This window comes from Micromys minutus (assembly GCF_963924665.1).
Source record: "Micromys minutus genome assembly, chromosome: 24".
Taxonomy (NCBI): Eukaryota; Metazoa; Chordata; class Mammalia; order Rodentia; family Muridae; genus Micromys; species Micromys minutus.
Genome location: NC_137959.1, coordinates 13,025,027 through 13,047,340, shown reverse-complemented (window position 1 = coordinate 13,047,340; position 22,314 = coordinate 13,025,027). Strand labels below are relative to the sequence as shown.

Genomic DNA, 22,314 nt, shown 5'->3' with positions numbered 1-22,314 from the left:
GTCATCTGAACACTGGAACTCAAGACTAAGCTACAGGGCTAGGGGAGCTCAGCAACAGGCTATTTACCTTAAAATGCATTACCAAAAAGTGGCTGTGAAGGGACTCTGGTCAGCTCGAGCTGGGCATCCAGAGAGAGATAGGAGAACAGGAAGGGCACTAATGGGGGGGGGGGGTGAGAAGCAGACAGAGCAGCAGGCAGCCTGTGCCTCCCTGGGGAGCCAATAACTTCAACTTCAGCACCTTTTCGGAGGCAAGTTCTAACTAATTTCTAGACCCCCTAGCTTTCTTTTCTTTCCATTTACTTTAGCATATGAATTGTATTTTAAACAACAAAGAAATGCATAAAACTAAAAGAATCCACCCCCATACCGTCCTGGTCACCTGCAATAATCAAATTAAGCAGTGCTGTGTTTCCAGACTTTGAATCCAGACCACACCTTCACTTCGGGTCTCACTTTCCAACAGGACGGCTCCACACTTGGTGCGTGTTATTTAGTTAACTTCTTGGAGGCTTTACCCTATCATCAATAAGCCTTTGTTTTTGCTCTCGCCGTACGCATTTATTTATTTGTGTAAGGGATATAAATAGATGTAAACGTTAGAGGACAACTTTCAGGAGTTGATTCTCTCCATCACGTGGAACCTGGAGATCAAACGAAGATCATTAGGCTTGGCAGAACCAGTATTCTTGGGTCTGCCATATCCGGTACAGATGGAGTTCAATAATATTGCTAAAGACAAGAACAAAATCAAAGGAAAGTTAAAAGGACTCAGGAAAGAAGGGAAGAGTCAGGGATGAAAAAGTCATAGAGACAGGCCCCGCCTCCGAACCCGCCCTCAGACGCGGCCCCGCCCTCCATCACAGGCTGCAGCGCCGCCTCCGGCCGCAAGGGGCCGCCACGCGCCGCCTCCTACACCCGGTCCGCTAGGCGGCCTCTCTCTCCCGCCGGTGCGCCGGCCTCTCGCCCTCCCGCCACTGCTCTCGCGTTTCTGCCGCGTCTCGCGCGTGGTCTTCTCGTGTGGGACCTCGCGCCGCCGGGCGCGTGCCGTCCCCCTGCCTCGCGGCGCGGGGTCTCGCGGGCCCCGCTCCCGCCCTCCGCTCGCCTGGCCCGGACCGGAAGCGGCGCCGCACGGCCTGGGCCTGGCGCGGGGGGCGGGCTCTGGGGCCCGGTCGGACATGGGCAAGAAGCACAAGAAGCACAAGTCGGACCGACACTTCTACGAGGGTGAGGAACGGGCGGCCTGCCCGCGGAGCTGCGCCGCCCCTGCCCGCAAGACCCCGACCCGCGGAGATCCCCCGGCGGGGCTGCGTTCGACTCGGGCCTGCCGGCCCCGGCGGGTGTTCGTGGGGCGCTGGGAGGTGGGGCGCCCGCTCTTGGTCGGCCCCGAGTCAGCCCGCGCCCCGCTCTTGTTTCAGAGTACGTGGAGAAGCCCCTGAAGCTGGTCCTCAAAGTGGGAGGGAACGAAGTCACTGAGCTCTCCACGGGCAGCTCCGGGCACGACTCCAGCCTCTTCGAAGACAGAAGCGACCATGACAAACACAAGGACAGAAAACGGAAAAAGAGGAAGAAAGGAGAGAAGCAGGCTCCGGGGGAAGAGAAGGGGAGAAAACGGAGAAGAGTCAAGGTAAAGGTGGCTTTGTTGTTTATGGCCCCGTGTCCAGCTCCTTATCCTCTGTCCGTGGGACCCCAAGGGGCCTGGGAAGTCTGGCTTGTGGAGGCATAAGACAGACAGACAGACAGATCAGAAGCCTGACTCACCTGGGAGCTCAGCAGGTCTTGTCCTAACTATCCTCTCGAGCTCTCGCACTGTCCCCAAGCAACTGAGTCCTGGTCCTCAAGATAATTATCTTGGAAGGGTGAGAAGTTATTCACCACAAAGCCTGGGAGGTTTGTCCAGCGTAGCTGTTCTTCCGAAGTGAAGGCGATCTACAGGTGTCCACGTGCTCTTCTGAAATAAGTTATTTTAATGCCAAATCGAGCTGGCCCAGCTGAATGGCGAGTGCCTGCAAATCTCAGCATGCAGGAGACTGAGGCCAACCTTGTGCGCTGCTGCTTAAATGCAACTGTCTCAAAAAAAAAAAAAAAAAAAAAAAAAAAAAGCCAAGTTTGAGTCTGTTGAAGAGAGCCTGAAATAACTATAAACCAAGAGTAAAAATAAACAACCATTTCCATTAAATAGAAAAGAATAAGTAGCTGATGTCTTGATTCACCAGATATAGTGTGCATTAACATATTAACTTTCTTCTCAAAGGTGAGCCCTTCCAGATCTGAAGTTGTCCTAGAATTCTGCGCTTCCAAAATTTTAACTGCCTTCAAGTACCTTACTAAATTCATTAGTGCTTTTTGAAAATCATTCTTTCTGAAGCTTGGTTTTAGAACTTTTCTTTGCTTTATACAGTCATTAACGAGTAACCAAACCTTAGAAATTGTCTCTTTAAAATGTCTTAAATTATCAGGAAGGGAAAAAAGTTTTAAATTTACTCCTTTCTGCCCTGATTTTCATCACCTTTAGCTTTACTATGCCAATAGTCAGTCTTTGGTCAGGCTGGCTGGAGTTTTCTTTTCCTAAATGACAGGACCACACAGGCATGGATGTTTTTGTCTTACCTGAGCATTTGGGTAGTGAACACGTAAATTGTTTTACCTGTGACCTCAGGAAGTCTTGTCTTGATTATACCCATGGGCTCTCGAACGTCAGGTATGCAGCTGACCTAATCTATCATTCTGTTTTATCCTATTGCTTGGGTCATTGCCACCCCTGGCTTAGCCTAAGAAAAAATTTGAATAGGTGGATTTTGGTACACTTTCCACATTTAAAACTCTTTGCCCTAGTCTTCTCATATAGATACAGAGTTTGAGTCAGTATAAAAAATAAAATTGAAAGATATTTTCTCTCAGAATTTTAAAATTTAGTGCATGGGGTCAGGGTGCATGTAAGTACTTGTGGAGCCTAGAAGGGGGTGTCAAATTCCTTAGAGCTGGAGTTACAAGCAGTCCTAAACTGTCTAATATAGGCACCAGACCAGAACAAGAGCTCTGAATTGTTGAGCCATCTTCCCATTCCCCCTTCTCTCAGAATTTTAAAATTGAGAGTTAAGCAGACTTTACATCTTTTCTGGCTGCTGGTAAACGTCTTGATTTAGTCTATAACCAGTATTTGCTTTTTGGGAACATCAGGATTGGCTCTCCTCAGTTGTCATTGTCATTTTACAGTGGATGCTATGCTTTCTCCTCTGAGGTGTTGAGTGGAAGTACCTCTCTGATCACTTCCTTCCCTCTAATTTTTTTATTCTTTGACTTAGGTTTTGTGTGTGTGTGTGTGTGTGTGTTTTCTTTAATGAAGAACTAAACTTTTATCTTCTGAGCCAAGAATGTGCATCTTAAAAGTTTTCAGGTCACATGGGTATTGCTTTGATGGTCACTGCTTTGCAGTTTGTTCTCAGGCTCTACTTTGTACCTTTAGGTCAGTAACTCTGGAGACCCTGACTAGCCAGCCACCTGTGTTGTAACAAGGTCTTCAGATGATTCTAAGGTGTATGTCAGCTTAACCATAATAAGAAGCCACACATGATAACACACAGCACTGGAGAGACAGAGACGGGCAGACCTCTAAGTTCATGAGGCCAGCCTTGGCTACAGAACGAATTCCAGGACAGCCAGGGCTACAAGAGAGACCCTGTCTCAGAAAAGGAAAAAAAATGTCAGTAATTATCTTTTATGTGTTTCTGTATGTGTGTGTTATGATGTTTCTCTAAACTACATACAAAGAAAGGATTAGATGAGAACAGAGGAGACCTTTGGCAAGCTTTCAAGGTAATAATAACTGCTTTCCTAATTGTACCTACTCAACCACCTAAAACACTGGTTCCCAACCTCTGGGTCTCAACCCCTTTCAGGGTAGAATGACCCTTTCATGGAAGTCACCTAACAGTAACAGCAAAATTACAGTTATAAAATAGCAATGAAAATAATTTCATGGTTGGGGTCACCGTAGTATGAGGAACTGTATCAAGGGGTCACAGCATCAGGAAGGTTGAGAGGCACTGATGTAGAAAGTATCAGTATTTATTACTCCACAATGTTATAAAAACTTGTTCATACATTTACATTTTGCCATCAGAGAGATTTACCTTTCAAGTTTCTATTTTATATTTTAATGTGGATAGGTGTTTTGCTGCATGTATTTCTGTATGCCATTGCATGCCTGGTGCCCTTTAGAGGTAAAAAGAAGGCATTGGGTCCCCTGGGTCTGAATCTGTGAGACACCATATATGAACCAAATCCAGGCTCTCTGGAAGAGCACCAGTCCTCCTTAACTTCTGACGTACCCCTCTAGCCCTGTCTTTTAGTTTTTAAGTTTATAATTCCTGGGTTTCTGAGCCTGTGCTAGTTTTCATATCCATCCTTTCTGTGAGTTACTGTGATGTCATTTTCATTTGGTTCTTCTCTTTACATTGATTTGTAAACATTTATATCTATTTCTGTTCTTTCTTTCATGAGTAATGTGTTCCACATACTTCATTCCAGTCTGTAGTTTAGCTTGCTTTATTTATTTTATTGAGGCACCCAAGTTTATAAATGAAATTTTAGATTTGGACCAGAGAGACAGCTGTTAAGAACACTTGCCCTTCATATCATGCAGCTCACAACCTCCCGGACGCTAGTTCCAGGGTTTCGGATGCTCTCTTCTGGCCTTCACTGTATTCATGTGTACATGAGCACACCTTAGCACACACACATAAACTAATAAGTCTTTAAGTCAGGTTTGTTCTTTAAAAATCACTTGTTTTGCGTTTTCTTTATTTAAGGAAAAAACTCTCCTTCTGATTAGAATAATTTTTTATCTGAAGGTCTGAGGTTTTGTTTGGTACATTTAAGTCTTGGGAGTTTGTGTGTGTGTTGGTTTCTGGATTTAGTCTGTTCTGTTTGTCCCAATGTCCTTACAGCCATACTATGAAATGCTTAGTGCTGTAAGATTTATTGTCCTTTTTAGCTTTTGCTTCCTTGTTTCATTGCCTGTGGCACTGGAAAACAGGCCTTAGCCAAGCCTCTATTGTTGGGCAAATGCTTTTTCCTGGGAAGTGCATCCTCATTATCTGACTGTGACCTTTTTCAAGACTATTCTGTTTTTAGTCATTCACTCTTCAAGAAAAAATATATATGTGTTTTCTCAGATTTTGTGGAAAATGTTGCTGTACGGTTTTGAGAGGCATTATTTTGAGCCTGATGGCTGTGGAGAGAGCTGACTAACTTCACTAACATGGCATATCTCCTTGTTCAGGTCTTCTGCTATTTATTAGCTCACTAATGCTTTATGATTTTCCCCAGAAGGTTATGGGATCCTTTTAGATTTGCTTGAAGAATACTGTGTTTGTGAACAGTATTTTTCTAATCAGTTATTTCTGTCATAGGGAAATACACTTATTTTCTTTGATGAATGTATTCTTTTATCCAGTAGATGGCAGCAAAATACATTACAATTTCTTAATTTAGAATTTATTTTCAGTGATACCTTTTTGAAACTAAGATGATATATATTTAAAGATGTTGCCTATGAGATATTTCTAAATTGTTTCTCTTTGTTCTATTTAGGAGGATAGAAAGAAGCGGGATCGAGACCGTGTGGAGAATGAGGCAGACAAAGATCTCCAGTGTCATGTTCCTATAAGATTAGACATACCTCCTGAAAAGCCTCTCACAAGCTCCTTAGCTAAACAAGAAGGTTGGAATTACTCTGAGCTGTCTGAGTGAGGAAGAGTAAGCTGTAGGGAGAGAAAAGGATTGAACATTATTAGCTCAAGTTTCAACTTAAAGACTCGTAATGAGTTTACTATAAGTTCTCTCTCTTGCTGCATGAGAGCTCTAAGCTAGCTTCAGTGTTGAGCTAGCATTCTCAACCTTCAATACTTTTGTGATAAAATGAATTTCTGTGTGGAGTATTTAGTGAGGCATAGATGAGTTGTATAAATAGAAAACTGAAGTGCTAGATAATGCCTTTTTTAACACATGTTTCCTGTTTGCTTTAGAAGTAGAACAGACACCCCTTCAGGAAGCTTTGAATCAGCTCATGAGACAATTGCAAAGGTAAATGTTTTCCAGCTTTTTTTTTTTTAAAGATGGTAATTAAAAGGGTGATCCAAACCACATCTCTGCTTTTAGTTATCTAAAAATCATATTGTGTAGCGTAAACCCAAATATACTTGATTTTAAAGTAAATTATAAGTACTTTGCCTGGTAACAGAAGCAGTCCCAAGAGGGTGACGTGTACTCTTATTCAGTCTGTTTTAACTGGTAACTTGAAGGGCGTTATGAAATGGCAGGTTTCTCCTTTCTAAATTAGTTCCTCGTGTTCAAACTTGAAACTAGATGCCATAAAGTCAGGCTTACTTTTCCACTCATCTCTTTTCACTCAAGAAATTTTATGTAACTTCAAATGGAACATAAAGTACATAAACAGATCAAACATACAAACAAAAAAAGCATGGAATTTATTTTATCTATGTATCATTTGGCTTTGAGGCAGGGTCTCTATCCACAACCCAAGCTCACTGTAAAGCAGGCTGGCCTTAACTCAGAACCTCCTGTCTCTGCCTCTACCTCCAGAGCTCTGGGATTGAAGGTGTGCACTACCAGGCCTGGCTTGAAGCTTATTTTAAAACATTCTTTGGTGTGTGTATTTTTACTATTTATTAAAGGTAAAATGAACTTGCATACTAATGGCAGATGTGTGTTCTTACAAATCAACTGTGTCTTGGGTGGTTGACCTATGATGCAGGACATAGAGTATCTTCAGTGGTTTGCAGAGCTGACCCGCATTTTAATTTATAGTTGCCAGTGCTGAGGTTGCTGCTTCCTGGTGCACAAAAAGAAGTGATTGGGGCCAATCCAGAAATTGTTGTGATTTCAATCCTAACATCAAGCCAGAATTCATCTTAACACTTTGTGAAACTTAAAGCAACTCAGAGAGCAATTTTTAGAGTCATGCATTCTAAAAAGATCCACTGACCTGACAGCTGCCTGCTGAGGAACGGTGGGGAGACACTGTAGGAGTCTGTGAGCAAACCACTGTACTTCAGTAGAACTGGAAACCCTGCTTCTATAGTCACAAACAAAATGCTACAGGTAGTGTATGTGCAAGGACCAGACGACAGGAAATTTTGCCATACAACAGGAAATACTAACAAACACCTTGGATTCAGAGAAGTTTGATTTTGAGTTAGTTTTTGGTTGTTCCTTCAGAAACCTTTCTCTATTGCCAAATTTTTCTTGACACCTTCCCCACTCGAGGTTATATATAATACCATATTGATTCACACCCTGTAGTTTAAGAAGCTAGACTGTGGAGCATGACCCTGACAGTATTAAAAATACCATTGCCATGTATTCAAACCCTGATACCGCATTGAGCCTTGGCTACCCCAATGACTAGTGCCCATCTTCCTTAAGAGGGTCTTGATACAGTGAGGTTAAGGTGAGTCTTGCCTATGCCACTAGTTAATTTTTTGAAAGCTCCTCTTCTGATATACAACCAGAGTTGAGAGTGAACTTGTGATAGAAAGCACTGTTTTTTCTCATATAGGAGTCAGACTGAAGGCTTCTGGAATCATTGTGTACACATCTCAGTCACCCTTTCATTAAGTTAGTACTCCTCCCACATTTGTGCTTTGTGCAGAAGGTAGACAAGAAAGATTGGCTGGGCCTTTAGGCTAAGGCTCCAGAGTCACCACAAGGCTAACTTCCCAAGGCTGCTGCCTCTAGGTGGGTGCCTTTCTAGACAGAAAGATGGATAGCCAGAGGGTACTGCTACAGAGTGAGCCCAAGCAGGCTGTTGGGGCTTGGGAAAGGGAGCAGAGCAAAAGAACCAGACCCTCTGCCATTTCCTGTCCCTGTTCTCATGTCTAGTCCTAACCCTGTCCTGCAATGGTTGCCACCATGATTCAGTAGGATCTTTTAAACTGTCTGGGGGAGGGTCACATGTATATAATATTAAGTTATCGGTTGAGAAAATATGTATTATGAACCAGGAATGCACACCTATTAAATATAGAACCAGAAAGGTTGTGAGTATATATATTCATAGATAAAGCAAGCTGAAACAGTTGGTCTAGATTACTCACAGGAGGCTGCTCCTCTTAAGAGAGGCCCTGTGTCTTAAGAGTACTGCTGTTTAAAGTATCTGACCCTTATTATATTTTTTGGTCTTGAAAATCATTTCTATAATTTTTCAATGAAAAGCATATGCAGTTTTATATATGAGAGTTTGCATAGTCTGTCTTCTGCTTCTGTACCAGTAGGTTTTGGTAGAAATAAAATATAACATTACTTTTTATGTGTCTGCACAGAAAAGACCCAAGTGCTTTCTTTTCATTTCCTGTAACGGATTTTATTGCTCCTGGCTACTCCATGATTATTAAACACCCAATGGATTTTAGTACCATGAAAGAAAAGATCAAGAATAATGACTATCAGTCCATAGAAGAACTAAAGGTAATTGTACTTAGTAATTTTATTTTGTTGAATGAAATGATAAGATCTTGTTTACCTTACCCTGACCTTGAACTTCTGATTCTCCTGCCTCCACTTAAAAGATCTAGGATTAGTGAGCAACCAGGTCTGGCTCATTTGGTTTTTATTAAAGAAGTAGACTAAAATGTAATGCATTTAAACTGACAGTTAAACTCTTAGAATCTATGTAGAATAGAAAATCATGTTAAAAATATGCAAGTTTGTATCAGATTCTCAGGTTAACATGATGGAATCAGAGAACCAGCTCCATAGAGTTATCTCCTGACTTCCACATGTGCCATAGTGGGTAGTGGAACACACACACACAAGGTAGATAAATAAGGTGATTTTCTTAAAATGTATTTAGTTGTGGGGCATGATGATGTACATCTTTAATCCTGGCACTGGGGAAGCAGAGGCAAATGGATCTCTGTGAGTTCAAGGCCAGCCTGCCTGCACAATGAGTTCCAAGACAGACAGTACTGTATGGGAACCCTACCTCAATAAATAAGTAAATAAATTAATTTTGTTTAGTAATCTGCAAGTCTGAGCCACTGAGACGGCTAAGGCACTTGCCACGAAAGCCTGGTAGCCTAAATGCTTACTACACAAGAGCGAGGACAGTTGAGTTTGAATCCCTAACATCTACATAAAGCCAGGCAGCCTAACAGCAGGTATCAGTAGTCTCAGCACTTTGGGGAAGGGGCTGTGTAGAGACCAGCAGATCTCAAAGGCTTGTTGGCCAGCTAGTCTAGTTGAAATATAGCATTCCAGGTACAGTGAGAGACTGTCTCATAAGCTAAGGTGAGAAAAATACACTGACAGCTACCTGTGGCCTACACACACACACACACACACACACACACACACACACAATGCACACATGTGTATCAACTAAAATTTATGCAGACTAGCATCTAATCCTCTTATGTTGTAGTTATAGGATGTAGGTAGTAATCCACTTACTTGGAAAAATTTGAATTCCATTATTTTACTTAAAATGGACATTTTTTTTCCTGACATGTCTTTACCTAGTGAAAATTAGTCTGAAACTTTATTTTAGACTTTATTACTCAGTAGAAAAGAATTTTACCTGAGGGGTTTGTTTATTTGTGTGTTTGTCAGTCTTTCTCATGTGGTCTGTCTTAGTTAGGGTTTCTATTGGCTGTGAAGAGACACCATGACCACAGCAACTCTTAACAAAGGAAAATATTCAGTTGGGGCTGGCTTTAGAGTTTCAGAGGTTTAGTCCAGAGTGGTGTGCAGGCAAACATGGTGCTGGAGAAGGAGCTAAGAGTTCTCATATCTTGATCTGTAGATAGCAGAAGGAGATCGTGACACTAGGCCTAGCTTGAGCACGGAAAATCTCAAAGCCAGCCTCCACAGTGGCACACTTCCTCCAACAAGGACACACCTCCTAACAGTGCTTCTCCTTATGGGCCAAGCATCCAAACATGAGTCTGGGGGCCATTCCTACTCAAACCACCACACATTCACGGGAGTGGATAGAAGTTTGTTGCCTGAGTATGTTTCAGTCAAGGGGTTATTTTAGCCTTCTGGAGTTTTCCACAGGCAGAAAACTCAAGTGCCATTGCACAAAATACAGTAATGCCAACTTTCATCGCAGCTAAAATATAAAGATTCTTAAAGTTACCTTGGCCTGGGAGATAGCAGGTCCCTGGGTTTAAGTTCTAGCACCATGAGTTACTTTAACAGACAAGACATAGAATCATTAAAGTGATCTGCCAATTGATAAACTCACTATTGCCAGATATAGCCAAGTGTTAGTTTATTGAGTGTACACAAAGGTTTAATGTCTTACCTAGATGACATTCCTCTGTAGCTCACAAAGGATTCTGAGAAGTCGAATTTAGCAACCAGAGCTAAGTGTTCACATATATTTCCATCTGGTTTTAACTTGATCTATTTTTATTTTGTTTTAAGTGTTCCAAAGTGTCATCACTACTAACCAGTGAGATTTGAATGGTTTTGTTTAGGATTTGGAGGTTTGTGGGTCATTTCTTTCTTTTTTAAATGTTTATTTATTTATTTTATGTATGTGAGTACACTGTAGCTGTCTTCAGACACACCAGAAGAGGGTTCCCATTACACATGGTTGTGAGCCACTATGTGATTGCTGGGAATTGAACTCAGGACCTCTGGAAGAGTAGTCAGTGCTTTTAACCACTGAGCCGTCTCTCCAGCCCGGGTCATTTCTTTCTAGTTATATTCCCCCATTTTAACAGTGAGACAGTGGCATGATTACACATGCTTACAGATATGAAAATGTCTTACCAGGAAAAAGGCTCATGCTTAGGATATACACATCTTTGAAATATGAGCCCCAGTGTAATTCTGATAATTTGGCTACTCCACTTACATGTTGTAATTCCTTGTGGATATGTGTGGTTTTTTGTGGGTTTTTGTTTTCCTTCATTGGATATTTTATTTTCATTTCAAATATTACCCCTTTCCTGGTTTCCCCTCTGCAAACCCCCTATCCCATCCCCCTCCCTTTGATTCTGTAAGGGTGCTTACCAACCCACTCCCACCTTACTGCCTTGGCATTCCCCTGCACTAGAGCATTGAGCCTTCACAGGACCAAGGGCCTTTACTCTCATTGATGCCAGATAAGGCCATCCTCTGCTACATATGCAGCTGGAGCCATGGATCTCCCCATGTGTACTCTTTGGTTGGTGGTTTAGTCCCTGGGAGCTCTGGGGGTGTCTGGTTGGTTGATATTGCTCTTCCTATGGGGTTGCAAACGCCTTCAGCTCCTTCAGTCCTTTTCCTAACTCCTCTATTGGAGTCCCTGTGCTTGGTCCAATATTTGGCTGCAATCATCCACATAGTTTTATGTTTGCAAATTGTGTTTAATTTATGGTAGTGTCTAAACACTTTAAAGTAGTGTAAATATTTTAACATTTTTATCAGTTTATTTGGGTTTGGCAGGAAAAAGTTTTGTTATTTTACTCTGGTTTCAGTTTTTAATTAAAATTTGAAGTGAAATATTTAATTCATAAATAGAAGCAAAATTATATTAAAAACTAAGGATAATATTTCTAATCAAGAGCCATCCAGCTTGAATTATTTGAGAGAAGTATTTTCTAATTTTTTGTGTATATGAATTTTTTATTTTTTGGGAGACAGGGTTTCTTTGTATAGCCTTGGCTGTCTTGGAACTCGTTCTGTAAAACAGGCTGGCCTAGAACTCAGAGATCCACCTGCCTTTGCCTCTCGAGTACTAGGCTTAAAGGCATGTGTGGCCACCGCCTAGATGTTATTTAGTAAATGGTGACAGAGAAAGATGTCTTCTTTCTTTCTTTAGTTTGTTTTTTTCCAAGTTTTTACAGGGCCTATATGATTTTAGACAAAGAATTAAGAGTTTGTTTCTAATGCCTTTTTCCTCTTACTATTCCCTTTGTAGGATAACTTCAAGTTAATGTGTACTAATGCAATGATTTACAATAAGCCAGAGACCATTTATTACAAAGCTGCAAAGAAGCTGTTGCACTCAGGAATGAAAATTCTCAGTCAGGTAAAGAAACTCTCACAAAATAATGAATACTACCAAACTATATCTGCTAGTTACACGTTCCTTGTTGGCAAATCATATTAAAGTAGTGAGAAATAGGAGAAATTTTATATCAAGAAAAGCTAGGAAGCTGCTCATATGGTCATTTATTTTTCAAAAGTTATATTATTATGCTTTTGTGTGTGTGTGTGTGTTTGTGTGTGTGTGTACGTGTGTACACATATGCACACCTGCTTACCCACCTGCCACTGTATGACTGTAGAGTCAGGACAAAATGTAGGGAGTCCATTCTTTTCTGATGTGTGGATCCCAAGAATTAAACTCAGATTGTCAGCCTTGGTAGCAAGTGCTTAACCTGCTGAACCGTCTCACCAGCCTGCCTTTTTGTTTTTAAAAACAAGGTTTTATATAGCCAGGACTAGCCCTGAATAAACTACTTAGCCAAGGATGGTAATTCTCGTGCCTTCGCCTCCTAAGAACTGAGGTTAGGCATATGCCACCACTCCCAGTTTTATTCAATGCTGGAACTCAAACCTGGGGCTTCGTGCATGTGAGGCAAACACTCTGACACCTGAGCTACGGCCCCAGCCACTCCTTGTATTTATTACCCTTTAGGTTCTTGACAGATTTATTTTGTTTTGGGAGAAACAACAGACTTTCAGAATAAAAGTGGCTGAAGTATGAGTTCTTTTAGGAGAAAAGTGCTGTTTCCCTTAGTGATGGAATATAGTGTTCTGAAGAAACAAAATAAACACAGATGAGGAATAATTTGAAATTTCTTAAAGCTGCTTCTACAAGAGCAGTTCCTTGAAGGGTGATAATTAATGCAAAGATAAAGAATGTAAGCCACTGGATGGGAGGCAGAGGCAGGCAGATCTCAAGTTCAAGGCTAGTGAGTCTGCACAGTGAGTTCTAGGACAGCTGGGGCTGCAGCACATGGGAATCCTGCTGCAGGAGAGAGCTTAAACTATGCTGCACATAAATTGTAACAAAGAGTATGAGTCTACCCATAAGAAGGGAGGGGGACCTTAATCTTAGTCTCCAAAGTGACTTGTAGCATGACTTCCAGTTCCAGATAAGAGTGAAAATAGGGAAGACAGTGGAATGAGTAGCCAGATCAGGAGGGAATCATACAGAGAAGAAAGGAGTCAGTGTGACACAGATACTGTAGGAGAAAGGAATCAGAGTGGAGAGCTTAAGCTCATGCTTGGGGCAATTAAAGGATGGCAGAATCTGTCATATGTATTCACTTATGTTTTTTGAATCACCTGTATTAAATTTCTACAGTTGACAAAAATATTGATGTGCAGATGTCTGGGTGTCTGTGGGCTTGGCTCTGAGAAATTCATTTGAATTGATGATTAACCTTGCAGTCCTAATATTTAGACAACATCAAGTCCCACTCCCATATCTTTAGCAAAATTTGTGAAGGAGAATGTAACATGTTTTGTTTCTTATAGAAAGACTCCCAGAAGTTAAAACAGACTGTGTTGTAAAAGTACATTGTGCAAATCCAGTCTTCATTCACTCCATAATACATATGAGATATGGAGGGGTAGTGTGGAGAGAGGAGAGAGTATGTGCTTTGTTGTGCTTTGTTTAGTGGCAGATCTCTCTGTGTGGCTGGAACTTGCAATGTAAACTAGGATGACTTTGAACTCATAGAGATCTGCCTGCCTATTCCTTCCCAGTGCTGGGATTAAAGGAGAGTGCCACCACACCCAGTGAGCAATGGATTTTCAAGGAAAAGTCTAGTGGTGTTTGTTAGGGTTTGTTTTTTTCCTTTTCTTTTAATCAGTTCAGATTTGCCACTATTTTCTCTAAATAATATAATCAGCATAACATGTAAAACACTTCAGTGTCCTCCAAAATGGCAGTAGGGAGATTAGCCTGTCCCTTCTCTTCTCTCTCCTTGCCTTGCTTTTTTAAGATGTCTTGGAGCTCTAACCCTTCTCTGTTCCAGCCCCCTTTTTGACTTCCACTCTAAATGGAAGGGATCCAGTACAGTAGTGGTTATGAATCTTTAAATTTAGACTTTGTGAGTTAACACTGCTTAGTCTAGATTGTAGACTCCCAAAAGAGACTAGAGTCTGCACTCCTTTCCATGAAGGGTATGTGTGAGCACTCACTGAAGAAATGGCAACAGTCGTCACTTTTTCCATTACACCCACATATTAGTACTTAATACATGTGCTATTTTTATAAAGAAAGAATTGATAGCCAGGCATAGGAATATAATCTCAACACTTGGGAGATGGAGGGAGGATCAGTAGTTTGAGGCCAGTGTGGGCTACTCAGTGAGGTACTTGTCTCTTAAAACAGCAACAGAAAGCAAAAGGCAAGTAAATACTTGTAGAATGCTATATTCTGGTACTCAGAGCAGTGTTTGTAGTATGTCGACCTTGGAATCAGATTAGTGAAGTGTCTGTTCCTGCTGTTTAGAAACTGGGTGACCTTTCTCAGCTCTTCTGTAGATGAATGGGGTTGGTGCTGAACTCAGAGTTGTCTGGTACAGAGAAAAGCACTATGAAGTGATAGGACTCTTAGACAGAAGGTGGCTGGAAAGATTATGTAAACAGCATGCTTATGTGGAGACATGGCTTCAAAAGACGAAAAGAAAATGCATTGCTTTCAAAGTAAAATTCTATTTTTTTCTGTGGCATTTCTAAATTTAGAAATTTTTTCTTGATTATACTTTAGTATTAGGCACACTGTATTTACCAATATCTCTAAATGTTTTTTATTATATTTGGTGCTTTCCAAATTGTGGAATGGAAGTTTAAAACTTACTGTGAGAATATTATGATCTAAGTCATTATAGCTGTTTATCAAGTACTAAGGATCTTCGGATAAATAGATATGACCTCAGTGATGTATATAATGAATAGCCAATTTTACTTTTTTTTTTGAGTGAAATAGCAGTTTTTAAAAGCATATTAAGTAGGGTTTTTCTGTTTTAATGATACTGTTCAGTCTGGCACTGATTGAGAAAAATTGTCAAATACTTGTACAAACTGATGAAGGCTTTCTGAAAGACAGTTTGGCAGTTCGCATCCCTTTACCCTCCACTGTAGGAATTTGCTGTAAAGGAATAAATAAGAGGCTCCAAGAGAGGCTTATTGACAGTGTCTATTGGGAACCAGTCTAAATATCTAGTTGTATGTTTTTAGTTGACTAACTATTACATATTGTGATTATTACAAAGCATCTTAAAGACTATATAAGGATATGGAGGACAAATATGTATAACTTTCTAATAATTTATTAAAATTTATTTCCCAAATATTGAGTATGCACTCCATTTGCTCAGAGGAAGTTTGAATTGCTATCTGCGAGCACTGCTCTCTGGAAGATAGGAGCAAGTTTGTACTTGGCCCATCGTGTCATCATGGATTTATACTCTGACCCATCACACCATAGTTTCACAGTTACTTTAAAAGCCAAATTAAGGGGCTGGAGGCAGCTCATTTGGCTCAGTATTTTGCAAAGCATGCACTAAGCCCTCCGTTCAATCCCCCCAGTACTGCATAAAACAGGAAGGCAGGAGAGGCAGGAAGATTAAGATCACCTTCAGTTACATGCTGAGTTTGGGGCCACCCTGAACTATATGAGACCCTATTTTACCCTAGTAAACAGCAGGCGTCATTCTCTAAGCTATCTCTCATTGGCTGTACCACTCACTGTACAGTGAGGAAAAGCCTGGGGGTTAGGCATTATTTCTCTGGCCTTAGGGAATCACTCATTTCTGGACTGTGTTGTTATTATTAGACTCATTCCTTTCCGGTCTCTGTTATTCCACCAAAGCTTTCCATGCTGCTATAGTGCAGAACTCTGAAGATTGTACTTGTGGTTTATTTGGTGGGAACTCTCAGAGTTAAAAGGCAGAGCAGTCTGTAGGAACGAATTTGTCTTCTTTAAAATATGCCTAGACACCTCAAACCCTTAGCAAATGAAAATTTCACAGCACATTATTGCAGTGGGAAAGTAAGCATATGAGCCAATAGGAGTTTTTTTGTTTTTGTTTTTGTTTTGTTTTTTTGTTTGTTTGTTTGTTTGTTTGTTTTTTTCTGGTTAGCAAGAACGTAATGGCTCAGCAGTTAAGAGCACTGATCTCCCAAAGGTCCTGAGTTCAAATCCCAGCAACCACATGGTGGCTCACAGCCATCTGTAATGGGATCTGATGCCCTCTTCTGGTGTGTCTGAAGATAGCTAGCTACAGTGTACTTATATATAATAAATAAATAAAATTAAAAATAAAAAGAACATTATGCACTATGAAAAAGAAAGTATGCTAGCAACTTTCCCCCCCATTGCATTTTTTGTTTTACACAGAAAAATACTAATCTTGGCGATTCCCCATAGATTCCAGAATATAAAGGTCTTTTATGTGTTTCAGACTTTTAAGTTGATCACTCTTAGCCTTCAAAAGATAAGTTTGTAGGATTTCTTAGTCCAAATCATACTTTGTTCCCTGTTAACTTTTTCACGATATACTATAGTTATAAAGCCTCCTCTCAGATTGGAGGTTTAAGTTTGTCTGAATTAAATGAACTTTATCTTCCTGATGTCTTTGGTGTACTTACCCTTGTTTTTTTTCCCTCCTTAATATTGCAGGCACAGCCGTATAGTTAATATTTTTTAATATTTTTAGGAGAGAATTCAGAGCCTGAAGCAGAGTATAGACTTCATGTCAGACTTGCAGAAAACGCGGAAGCAGAAAGACAGAACAGATACCTGTCAAAGTGGGGAGGACAGTGGCTGCTGGCAGAGAGAGAGGGAAGACTCTGGAGATGCTGAAACACAAGCCTTCAAAAGCCCCTCTAAGGACAATAAAAAGTAATGTGTTTTGAAATATGAGTTATGTTATTTTAAACAAGACAGGAATATTGATTCAAGTTTGACTTGTGATACCTAGTCTTCATGAGTCAGTGCTGCCTTTCTTAACGTCAGAGTGCATTTTAATACTCTAATACCCTGTTGTCATATAGAGCACTATGTAGAATTGACCAGACACCTCATAGATCAGTTCTGAATGTACATTATTAGTGTTAAGACAGCAGATTAAGAAGTTACAGTATCAGGGAGTTTGTTTCGATAGAACTATTGTATAGCTATAATATAAACAGTGTTTTATATAACTTCATCCCATAAAAACTGAGGGGTTTGTAGGTAGATGGGCTGGCACTGAGGTGTGCACGCATTTTCCACTGAAAAGCTGCTGGTCCTGGTGTCTGGGCAGGCCTCTGGCATGGCTGGACACCAGTACACTATGGCCTGTGCTACCCACTTACACCACTGTTACCTGGCACCTCACTGCCACCCATACTGGAGAGTTAGAATTAACAGTTTGGGTTTCTGCTCTCATAGTGCAAAGAAAGTTTAACTTCAAAATAGTATTTGAATTAAAATTTATTTTCATGATTATACCCAGAAAAAAAAATGTAAGACAAGTAATAGTAGGGCTCTTTGTGAGGTCGCTGAGGAGTGATACTTTAATGGGATGCTTTTTAATATTTTCCATCTTATTTAGCTACTTCTTTTTAACTTTGTATTAACATATATGTCAGGAAAGACAAAGATGTGCTTGAAGACAAATGGAGAAGCAGCACCTCAGAAAGGGAACATGAGCAGATTGAGCGCGTTGTCCAGGAGTCGGGAGGCAAGTTAACGCGGCGACTGGCCAACAGTCAGGTGAGGGCCTTCCTTCCTTCCACCCACTAGCTGTGCCTCTTAAACCAGTAGCTTTTTGATTCTTGTGTACTGATTGTATCTGCTATGCAGCTTTCCCTCACTACAGCACGCACAGAAGAGTGAGTGAAGTATGACTGGCCTGTTTTCTATTACTGGGTGCTTTTCTTCAAGGATAGAGAGAATAACTTTTTTTTTTTTTAAAGACCAAACTGGGGCTGGAGAGATAGATAGCTTAGTGGTTAGGAGCACTGACTGCTCTTCCAGAGGTACTGAGTTCAAATCCCAACAACTACATGGTGGCTCACAACCATCTGTAATGAGATCTGATGCTCTCTTCTGGTGTGTCTGAAGACAGCTTCAGTGTACTTATATATAATAAGTAAATAAATCTTTAAAAAAGATGAAAACCAGACTGACATTGAAGTCATTATGTAATTGTTATAATGCTGGAATTGCAAGTGTGCACTGTCATGCCTGGCAGCAGTCTTTAAACAATTTACATCTGGTCTTTGGAACTTACACTGTATTGATTACATTGATTTTATAACCAAATAGATTCATCCATGGGTACCACTTCCAATCCCCAGCAGTTTGTGAGTTTGTTATAGTAGACATAGCTATGAAAGTCAGTGTTCTGAATTAGTGATGCTAGCTTGTGGCATTCATTTGCTAGCTACTGTTCTGTATATATAAGATGTGTTAAAATTTATTCCACCTGATACTTTTGTCATTTCAGTGTGAATTTGAAAGAAGAAAACCAGATGGAACAACAACACTGGGGCTTCTCCATCCTGTGGACCCCATTGTGGGAGGTAGGCCCACAGTTTAAGACTGCGAACCTGATACTGTTTGCAAAGGACAGGGAAACTGGCGTGGTTAGTCAGACTTTACTTTTGACAGAATACTTCCCAGACAGCTCACAGGAAAAAGGACTTATTTCTTGGCTACACAATTTAAGAAGATTCTTGCCTCCATTGATTCTGAGCTTCTGCTGAGGTAGAATAGGTGGATGGAGCCTGTAGTAGCAGCTACTCCCCTAATGGGAAATAGGAGGGCAAGGACAAGATCTTCCCAAGGACTTGACCTACTTCAAGTTTCTAGATCTTCCGAGAGGAAATGTGTGCAGCCCTTTAGTATAGCAGCAACACAAGGCTCATGTTTTAAAGCAACCTGAATACTAATAAATCCAACTATTAAATACTAAGAACTTGGGTGCTGTGTGTTTTGTGTTAACAACTAGCTTAGCTTCTACATAGGTTAATTTGTTTAATAAATAATGCATCTTCATGCTGTCATGAGAATAGTAGGAAAATAGAAATGGAGAATAGCAGAATCCCTACATTTAGAAGTACTGTTTATTAGTCATTGTTCGCTATTGTTAAATCACTGTCTTTGGGGGGGCAATATAATTAAGCAAGACATATAAAAGGAAGCAAATGAGACAAGTCCCTTCCCCTAATACTCTGTGTAGTAAGGGAGTAAGGACACAGGAAACAGCACAGAGAGAGATGTCTGCCATGACTTGAGTACTACTTATATGTCTGTCTGCGATCAGAGGGCTAGCTCAGCCATAATTGTATCTAAGGGAGGGTGTGGCTGCCTAGCATTATGAAGGGAGGTCTTCCTTGAGATGTTTAGGTTGATGTTATAAGGGAGCAGCTAAAGATTAGAGTAATAGCAGTGGTACCCCTGATGAGAAACCTTGAAGCAAAGGAAGAGTTTGAAGCATTTGGAAATGGAAAAGGTAAGCCTACATTCAGTGACCAGGACTAGCTCAGTCAATAGAGTACTTACTGGGTTGCCATGCCCAGTACCATAGGAAATGTACTATGGGGCAAATGTCTCTAATTGCAGCATGTAGAATATAGAAATAGAAAATCAAGAGTTTAAGGTCAATTCTAGCTATACAGTAGTTTCAAAGCCAACCTGGGCTATCTGAGATCCTAACTTAAAGAGCCTCAGCTGTTTTAGTGTTGGGGCTGTAGGTGCATCCAGTGTGTTGAGGCTTTTTATTTTTATTTTTAGAAGTTTAATGTGATGATTATACCACAAGGCAATGCATTATAATGAAGAGGAAGTACCTCCATCATTGTGCTCAGGGTTTTCTTTCCATCTTAGAGCCAGGCTACTGCCCTGTAAGACTGGGGATGACAACTGGAAGACTGCAGTCTGGAGTGAACACCCTGCAGGGGTTCAAAGAGGATAAAAGGAACAGAGTAACCCCAGGTGAGGCTCCTTCCTGTTCCAGGGAGTTGGGAAGAGAAACAGTGATTATTATTCATTGTTTCACTCACTGGCTTTCTTGATGGTGTTTTTGCAATAAATATTCATCACCAGCTTCAAAAGAAACTGGAAAATTGGCTATTAGTATGCAGAGTTTCTTCCTCCTCTATAGTAGCATTCGCTTGTGTCTGTGTTCGTCTGTGCAGGTATCCCTCTGAATCCAACCTTAACATACTCATTCACACAGATCAGGAAAGGATAGAATGACACACGCTTTCTTTTAAACATAGCAGTATAGCAGTTACTTAATATCACACTGGATTCCAGAAGTTGCCTAAATATGATGTGATATGTAATGGAGGACATCTGTGGGAGTAGAGGCTACAGTTAGTCCCCAAGTAGACTGAGGGATGGTTGGTTGGTTGTACCTGTTGGGAGTGTTTTTAGATTTATCATACAGTTCAGTGAAGTTAGAGGGCATTATCTCTTAATAAAACCAAGATGTACATTGACGATTTTAAGTGATACTATAGTATTTAATTTTTTTTAAACAGTATTATACTTGAATTATGGACCCTACAGTTCTTATGCCCCACATTATGACTCTACATTTGCCAATATCAGCAAAGATGATTCTGATTTAATCTACTCAACATATGGGGAAGACTCTGACCTTCCAAACAATTTCAGGTAAGGTTCCAATTAATACCCTGAACATTCCTGTTTCTTAAATATTAATGTATAATGTGTGGTTTGTAGATACACTTATAAAGTTATCTAAATGATGGAAAATGTGTTCAGTAGTCTTTTAGAGAGAACATATCTTCTTGAAATTGGCCTCCATAATATTTTCTAATAGAATACCTTTTTTTTTTCAGATTTATTTATTTTATTATGTGTATGAGTGTTTTGCCTGCATGTATACATACCAGCCTATTGCTGGAATTGTGTTGCAGGACTTTTAATCATACTGAACACCAAGACTGTTATTTACTGGGGGAGAAAGCTGTTTCTAGTTATGGGTGTGGCTCAGCTCTTAGCACACACCTTTAATCCCTCTAGCTGGAATACCAACAAGCCCTTAATATAAGCACATCTTTAATCCCAAACAGTGAAGATAAAGTTAGTTGGTAGAAGGAAGTAGCCATGTTTAAAAATGATGTCTAATTGAGAGGCAGGCAAACTGACAAATCAGAGATTTGACAGGATAGAAAGAAGATGCCCAACTCTCACAAAAAGAGAAGAAAGGGGAGCACTTAAGAGAACAGTGTAGGCAGAGAAGAGGAAAAAGAAAGAAGAAGGAGGGTCAGTCTTCCCAGTAGTTTTACCGAGACAGGTTGAAGAGACAAGCTAGACATGGGTGAAGACAGAACAAACTAGAGAATGAGAAGGAGCCAGAAGATTAGAACAGATGGCCAGAGTTAGTATGAGGCCAAGCAGAGCAATTCAGGAGAATCCAAGAGAGGTTGAATCAGTGTGTAGAACAGTTGAGCCAGAACAACTAAGTTGAATCAGCCTGCCAGAGCTCAGAAAGAATAAGAAGGGATGAGTTTATTCAGCAGTGATGCTCAGAGGCTGAAAACATTCTAGGCCTAATTTGATTGTATGGAGGCTAGAAGCTTTCAGGACTAAACCTAGGCTAGCAGACAGGAAGTGAGCCTCCAAGATGAAAAGTACTACAGGAGACTAAAAGATCCATCTATAGAGTTGGACAGAAAAGGGTATCGGTCTCTTGGGACTGGAGTTACAGATACTTGTCACCTGCATTGTGGGTCAAATTGGGGTTCTCAAGTGTTCTTAACTACTGAGCTAATTCTCCAATCTCAAAAATACCCCCCTTCTTTTTTTTTTTTTTTTTTTTTTTTGCAGGGGGTAGGGGATATGGGTAGTGTTGGAGGGGATATTCATTGTTGTTTTTTTATTAAAACTGTTTTACTGTAGCCTTGGCTACACATTTTGTAGACCAAGTTGGCCTAAAACCCAGAGATCTGGTTGCCTCTGCCTCCAGAGTGCTAAGATTGAAGGCATGCACCACTGCACCTGGCTACAGAAAAACCTTTTTAAAGGTGTTCCTGATACTCAAGTTCAGGAGCTTCTTATATCAGAACCTACTCTGCTATAAGACATTGCATGTCAGTTTTGTTTCAGTCTTGATTTATTTAAGAAAACACAAAGCATTTTCCCTAAGTCATGAAATGTAGAACATGATGGGTTAATTTCTAAAGCATCCCACATACAAGACAGTTTGACTATAATGTACCAACCAAACCATAGTAGTTACTTCCAGCTATTCCTTTTACACATCTCAGAAGGTCTGTATTCCTCTTCAGATACTTTGTATCTGCTCAGTTTGATGA

At 40.6% G+C, this 22,314-nt stretch overlaps 1 protein-coding gene across 2 annotated transcripts in view; it reads left to right on the top strand.

Annotated features, from left to right (window-relative positions):
* Positions 1 to 940: 940 nt before the first annotated feature.
* BRD7 (bromodomain containing 7) overlaps positions 941 to 22,314 on the top strand; it is a 29,449-nt gene continuing 8,075 nt past the window's right edge. For both annotated transcript variants that reach the window (XM_080936607.1, XM_080936606.1), the window contains exons 1-11: positions 941 to 1,227; positions 1,419 to 1,627; positions 5,596 to 5,725; positions 6,030 to 6,087; positions 8,346 to 8,490; positions 11,936 to 12,046; positions 16,695 to 16,879; positions 17,611 to 17,734; positions 18,471 to 18,546; positions 19,853 to 19,960; positions 20,512 to 20,647. In XM_080936607.1, coding sequence (XP_080792733.1) covers positions 1,179 to 1,227; positions 1,419 to 1,627; positions 5,596 to 5,725; positions 6,030 to 6,087; positions 8,346 to 8,490; positions 11,936 to 12,046; positions 16,695 to 16,879; positions 17,611 to 17,734; positions 18,471 to 18,546; positions 19,853 to 19,960; positions 20,512 to 20,647 — 1,331 coding nt within the window. In that variant the 5' untranslated portion in view covers positions 941 to 1,178. The remainder of the gene's footprint in view (positions 1,228 to 1,418; positions 1,628 to 5,595; positions 5,726 to 6,029; positions 6,088 to 8,345; positions 8,491 to 11,935; positions 12,047 to 16,694; positions 16,880 to 17,610; positions 17,735 to 18,470; positions 18,547 to 19,852; positions 19,961 to 20,511; positions 20,648 to 22,314) is intronic.